We start from the raw sequence: 7,145 nt of genomic DNA, 5'->3' as shown, positions 1-7,145 counted from the left end.
TCTCGATCTGAGATTGTAGGGGAACAAGGGTTCCATGAGGGATGAGGGGGGCGAAGGGTGAGTCACATGATGAATGGAGGGGGGGTCGTGGAATCAACCAGATGGTGGGGAGGAGGGATGCAAAAGATGGATGCCGAGGTGGAGATGTTATGAGATTGTAATGCAGAATTATGCAGACCAGATAATAAATTAACAGTAGAAAAAGATGGATATAGGGGGAGGGGAGTACCCGCTAATCAAGCCGCTTCCTTCGCTGCTCGTGCACGAGTCAGTGGTGGGGATGGGGGACCAGTGGATGTACTCGCTGCTTGATTCACAGGCTTGGACGGTGTCACCATGCAAGATGTGTCTGGAGCTGGCTCTGTGGTCTTCCTGCGATGCACCGGGGTTCCTTGTTCATTTTTCAGACCATGTACTGCTGGTGCCTCCTGTGATTTATTTACCAGAGGACATTCTTTGAAAATATGCCCGACCTTGTGGCATCTGCGACAATGAAATGGCACACCCTCATAATCCAGGATCTGAACTCTGGTAAAATTCCTCCACTGTAGCGTGATCCTTTCCTCCAGTCCTTCCCTGGTGTCCAGATGAACCAATATGTGAGCTAAGGAGCGATTTTTGGATTGCACAATGGTTTTGTCATAGTCCAGATAGGTGCCTAGGGTGTTCCCAATTTTTATGAAGACCTCCTCTGACCAGTACTGCAAGGGTAGCCTCAGTAACCTCACCCAGAGTGGCCCTGCTCTGATTTGCTCTCTCTCAGGATCAAAAAGAGGGCTCCAATGCTTGAGTAACACCGGTGCCATTTCTATATGCTAGAACTGAGTGAGGGCTAACTTTGTGTATTCTTCATTTGCAAAACGGAGGACAAAACTAGCCGCGAGCTAGGGTTTGTACTGTTGGCAATTGTTGGAATGTCTGAACCCAGATCTCATTTACTTAGAGCCCTAATCGCTCCACTGTGTAGGTCTGGCCTCGAACCATGCCCACCAGAACCTTGTTGGCATTGTCTGCTATATCACCCATGGTGAGGCCTTCACCGAACTTGATGGTGTAGTCTTTGCCGGAGACCTTGATACACTTTGATTTCTTCTTCCCTATGCACAGAGCCGTTGGATGCGATTGCAGATGGTCAACCGGGGTAGTTGTCTTTGCGGATGGGTCCTCAGTTTGTACCCTAACCACTAGAGTGAAAAAACATCTAGAGGGTGTCTCTGATTCCAAAGGTGCGCTACCAGCGCCTATGGTATCTGCAGCTAGCTTTGAGGGAAAGTCTGAACACGTCTCAGGAAGAGGGTTAGGGTTAGGGTTTTGCTGATAGCAGAGGTCAGAGGGAGGGGTGGGATCGAATAGCGGGGATGAGCAAGAGGCGAGAAGATTAAGGGTAGTGGGGGACAGGGGTGGGCAGTCCAGACCAGGTGAATCTATGGAGAGGGATCCGAGACAGGGGGAGTTGTTGACATACCCAGGCAAGGTGACAAACGGCGTCGGTTGCGAGCAGGACGGGGCAGAGGAAGCGGCAACCGACTTCTAAGTAGGGTTTTGAAAAATGACCTGGTCTCAAAATGGATCCAGAGAATAATCAACAGCATCGAGGTCCATTCCGTCCATGATTAACTGCGGAAAATGACAGGTGCATGTAGGGACCAGAGCTGAGGTTTGTCGAGTTGATGGTAATGGTTGAGCTTCAGGGTTAACCAAGGTTCACAATGAGAGCAAGGCTAGGGCTACAGAGCTCCATGCCCGAGATTGAAATGGATGTTTGTTTATTTATGTGATTTAATCCAATAGGTTTGTTAATATAAAGCTAAAATTAAAGAAGGCAACATTATTTTTGAATATATATCCCAGTTACATAAATTCATAGCCATGCATAGTAAAGGCCATTAGGCCCATCACCATTATGTAAAACTAACAAATGATATCTAAAATACCAGTTGGGGTCAAGGACACTAGAGAGAATGCATGTGGTGTGGTTGGAAACCTTGATCATAGTGCCTAAAGCCTATAATGTTCATTTTCCTGTGTAAGAATCATGTTTTCCTTTTTAAACAGGGTTTAGCCCCCTAGACCCATCACTACTACCCAAAACCAATTAATGGTAGCCACTTCTCACTTAAAGGCCAAAGATCTCATAGAAAGGTTCTATATTGTGTTTCAATTCATTTTTCATCATGCTTAATCCCTAAAATCTTTGGTAAATTCCTAAGTCCCTTTTTATGCTTCCTTGACCATTGAAAAGATACAAATACCCATTATTTTTACTAAAAGCATCATAATGTCCCATGATAAACCACTCATTTTCAAAATATTCCTAAAAGGTAATATTTTATCAATTAGAGGTGTTTTACATGGTGATTGAGACTATGAAGCATCCTTTTCAGCAGAAGGTAGTTATTTTCAACTCATAACCATGGTTAGAACTATAAATCCATTATTACAACAACACGAGATTACAAGAAAGGACTAGCTTATAGATCCATGCTAAAATGTTTCCTGAATCATATTGTCTCGGTTGCTACAACCATGGCAGTTGTATATTCCATGTATGCACCATCTAGTTTGCTGAGTTTTTTTTGAATAATTATTTTTTGTAATTAACTTGACACCCTTCTATGTAAATAGAGATAGAGAGGTGGGCCTCAGAAACCATGTATGAAGGTTTTGATAATGAGTGATCGTGATAAGGGTTTCCCTGAAAGACCCTAAAATCCATAGTCAATCACTAGGAACCAAAACTTGGTGGATGTGGCTTAAAAACACAAAAGATTTAGAGAGAAAAGTATGCAAGGAAAAATACATGCCGAGAATAGACGACAGTTTTCTAATTTGGATGCAAGGTGGAATTAAGGGATCTCATTTTTTGAATTGAGCCTGTAAGAATAAACACCTCAGTCAATCTCATAGGTTTTTGGGAAATTAACGATAGAAATTTAGCCCTCTTTTGGGAGGATTCCTAATAGCAATGGCCGAAATTGGAAAAAGGAGAGTTGAATGAGTTAAACCCTGTTTTGATATCACAATATGGAGTATTGGTCCAACAATATTAGACATAACTTCAATCTCAACAACAATGGAGGCAATGGAAGAAGTTCACACAATGTACAGTGAACATAAGTTTACAAACATAGGAATCCATCAAAAATTAACTAGAAAACAAAATAATTAAAAATCCAATCTAGGAAAGATATCCTTCGCTAGGGGCATTGGACTAAAGGATCTTTCATCTTAAAGGAGGCTTACAGATTACTAGTTGGTAGAAAAGGGCACCCCAACAAAAGTAAATGGAAAAATCTATGGAAATCCAAACTCTGGCCCAATGTGACCCTCTTCCTTTGGCTTCTCATGCTAAAAAAAAAAAAAAAAAAAATAATTAACATAGAAAATCTGCAAAAAAAGGGTTTTCAAGGTCTAGCTAGATGTAGCCTCTGTTGGGAAAGCATAGAAACGGTTGAGCATCTACTTAAAAATTATAGATTTGCATTAGAAATATGATGGATTGGACATAATTTTCAATCAATCAAACTAGAATAGAACCAATATTCATTCAACACTTGAAGAATGGAACTTTGGACCTTTTACAAGTGCTATAGTGAATAGAGCATCACAAATTTTCCTAGAATTTATAATGTGGAAATCACCTCCTGCTAGCTTCTTAAAATTAAACTTTGGCGAGGTCTCTAGGGGTAATATTTCCCTTGCTAGTTTTGGAGGGGTATTTAGAGATGATAATGGATAAATTATTCACATTTGTGTGGGAAATCTAGGCACTGACACTAATAATGTGGTAGAACTCTCATCCCTTGGGCAAGGCCCAATAATAGCCAAACTTCTTAATTACCAAAAATTCTAATTAAATGGGATTCTAGAACTATTGTTCTAATGATAAAAATAAACTACAAAATGGATCCAGTACCCCTAAGGTCTCTAATAACTAGAAACTAATGGCAGGATTAAGTAGAATTAAGGTCCTCTTAAAAGTAATAATAGCCCCTATACTATCGCATATAAAAATAACTAGAAATAAGTTGGAAGATAAACTAGCTAGTGAAGGTCTACACTATAAAGAAGATATGTTGCAAAAAAATTGGCTTCATCCTCTTCTTGACACACTAAGAACCATATGCAAAGAAATTGAATAAATGGACAAAACTAGCCAATGTGGGTGTGCATCTAGTGGGGCAACCTCCTTGCATTGACATCATGGGAATCTATTTAATATGGGTGGTAGGCCACCCATCAAATTTCACTAGGCATGGCCTAGCCTACAACTACAACTACATGGTAATTTGGTTAGTTCGCAAGAAGGCATTGTAATGATAACCTTCATTACATGGGATTTTAGTGAAGGAAAAATTGTTCTGAATTCTAAATGCAGAAGCACTCAAGCAATGATTATGATGATTAATGGGGAGGCAATAGAAGATCCTGATAGAGGATGGAGTGATGGAAATAATGAAGGGAAGGTTGAATCTCTCGTTGCAGTTTATTGTGTTCCATGCCACTATTTCTCATTGGCACTCCTAGAATTTTATAATCATGCCATTTTTCAAATATTATAGGTTTGGAAGGAAGGAAATTCAATGTCAATCCTGCAATAAAATTATTGTTGCATGTAGGATTGACGATATTTTTCAGTTAGAAAATACTCACTCTGGGGCACACTACCTCTAGTTTGTTGCAAAAATGACGAAGGGGTCTCATGTTTACTATAATTGTAATTTTTGTTCTGCACAACCCTTTATTTGCATACATGTTTCTATTAGTGTTCTACAGGAGTTGTGGATTAATCATCTTCTCGATATTTATCTCCTCTCTGGGACTTCTAATTCTAGGAAGTGTTTTTTCTATGACTTCAATTTGAGTGTTTTTTCCCTTCATTTCATCCCCTACGTCCAATGTTTCTCTTTTTCAGGAGTGGCATACTCATTGCTAAGTTTGGTTATTCTTCTCTAGCGTCCTAGTTACCCTCCTTGCCACCACTCCTGGATTTCCTACTATCTCTCTTTCACCTCTCCTCCCTATCTAAACTTTATCTTTGATTTCACCTTTGTTAGGCCCCTTCCCTCCCCAGGATCCTAGACTCATTTCATCCCCTCCGTGGTGTCCCTAGGTCATGCTAAGATGTTGTCTCTCCTCTTCTCACCAGGGAGGTAGAAAAGCACAACCCAGTCCCACCCTTGCTCCTAACCTTGCTTCCCCTCTATTGGCCAAACTAGAGCCCAGTCAACAACTCGAGCTACTATGACCAAATACAAATAAATTATTTGTGGAGTAGTCCAAAGAGTAATATTTGATATGGAAGAAAAAGTATGAGAAGCCAAAAGGTTTATTCCAGATAGGCAAGTGGACTGTTATCTCAAAATCAGATCCTGATAGGTTGCTGTGATCAGGTAGACTTTAAGTAACTATTTCAAACCTACTTTAGGCTGAGGCTTAGCCTCCCCAACCTGAGAGGGCTCTCTCACAGGATTAAAGATTTGGATAATGAATAAGATGGCTAACTCTATGAAACAAAATGAACAAGTATAAGAGGTTGAAACACAATTAAAAAGTATCCATTGGGCTTATGGAGTCAGATATGCTTCAGTATTGACAGTAAGGTTAGCTTTGCATAGAAGTCAGGGCATTCAGAATCCAACATATGTAAACACACCAAACACATAGAGGACCAACACAGTTTACAAATGTATGAAGGAAATTAGAGCACTGTTAGTGATTTCTAAGTAATCAGACATTCATAACACTGTAGATAATAGGAAAAAGACAACACAAGACATTCAGAACATCGAATTCCTTTTGATTCCTGAGAAGCAAGGCCAATACTGTATTACTAGAAAACAAAGTCTTTACACAAAGCACAATATGAGAGCTTTTATCAATAATTTTCCAACCCCTGGTACATTTCTCTCTATCCTATATATAGAATTCTTGAGATTCCTCCTCCAGCATAAGGGGAACTCGAATTATGATTGCTATGACACCTACTCAAACTTTAACTAACTATTAAATGCAACAAACTACTAACTAGAAGTTTTTAGAGACCTAAGACAATTAGGAATCTAACTCCACATCATGTTGGTAATAGTATTTATTACAATCAAAACTCGTTCTCTGACAAGTGGTCTCCTTCAGTTTAGCTTTGGTGGATGTTTAGAACTCCTTGATGGCTCTTAATGTCTCATCTCTTTACTGCTCCTGGAAAGTAGGAAACTGCCCCTGTTTTTCTGCTTTTGGTCTCCTCAAGGATATTCGAAATCAATTATCCATGCTGTTCTTCTTTGATTACACAAAAATAGATTGGAGTGCCACATTCTTCATGTGCTGTAGACCTTTCCCATATACCTGTGTGAAGACAAAACCTCTTCGAAGTTGTTTGAAATGTCATGGACAATACTAGCGGTGATCATTTGTATAACAAAAAGTTTAGAGTTCATATATCTTTTCCTCCGCTTGTTTTACCCTTGCTGGTTGCTTGCACATTGTAAATGATCTTTTTCTGAAATCCCCTTTCAAAAAAATTTCCCCTTGATTACTCAAAATTGGTCGACTGATTTTAATTATGCAGCTACAACAGTTTCGTAGCGCACTACGAAACTGCTGTGCATTATGCATCACCTACAGCAGTTTCGTAGCGCGCTACGAAACTGCTGTGTAATCACAAAACACAGTTTTAATACCAAAATTTGACTGTCTTGAGCCTCTTTATATTGAAATTTCCCTTTCAATTGCCCTGAAGCTATTCAAAACTGAATGGAGATGCATCATTCTTCAAGAAAAACTGCAACAAGGTAAATCATCAAAATTTGGGATATAACCTTACTTGTTGTGTGATTTCCTTAAGGAAATCTTTCCCGCTGGCTTAGCTGTATCTTCAAATCCTCAATTTGCCTCTTCATAACTCTAATCCCAGCTCTCAGTTTCGTATTAACTCTTCTGATGAATTTTTCTTCCTTTATTGCGGGAACTGACCAGGTGTAGTATTGAGCATGACAGTCGACCACCTCGGGTATTTGAATTGTTTTGTCTTCCCACAGAGCCTCCATTTTGTTAAAATGAGCTTCCTTGATTGCATGTTTCCTTGAGGCTTTCTTCAATTTAGAAATTTCCAGGTTTGCTAATTTCAACTTCTTTTTTAACTCTTC

At 39.6% G+C, this 7,145-nt stretch overlaps 1 protein-coding gene across 1 annotated transcript; it reads right to left on the bottom strand.

Annotated features, from left to right (window-relative positions):
* Positions 1 to 236: 236 nt before the first annotated feature.
* On the bottom strand, positions 237 to 806 carry LOC149227020 (uncharacterized). Its single transcript, XM_089380376.1, has one exon. It carries the CDS (start codon positions 804 to 806, stop codon positions 237 to 239), a length of 570 nt encoding a protein of 189 aa, XP_089236502.1.
* Between the last annotated feature and the right edge of the window lie 6,339 nt (positions 807 to 7,145).

The sequence above is a fragment of the Pinus tabuliformis genome, chromosome J (assembly GCF_031772625.1).
Source record: "Pinus tabuliformis cultivar Carrire ecotype Pingquan chromosome J, CPIR1, whole genome shotgun sequence".
In the NCBI taxonomy this organism is placed as follows: Eukaryota; Viridiplantae; Streptophyta; class Pinopsida; order Pinales; family Pinaceae; genus Pinus; species Pinus tabuliformis.
Note: the sequence above shows the minus strand (reverse complement) of the source record. Positions and strands in the feature narration are given on the sequence as shown.

Excerpts from the sequence above, each read along its gene's own strand:
- LOC149227020 (XM_089380376.1), bottom strand. The coding sequence starts at position 806 with ATGGCACCGGTGTTACTCAAGCATTGGAGCCCTCTTTTTGATCCTGAG.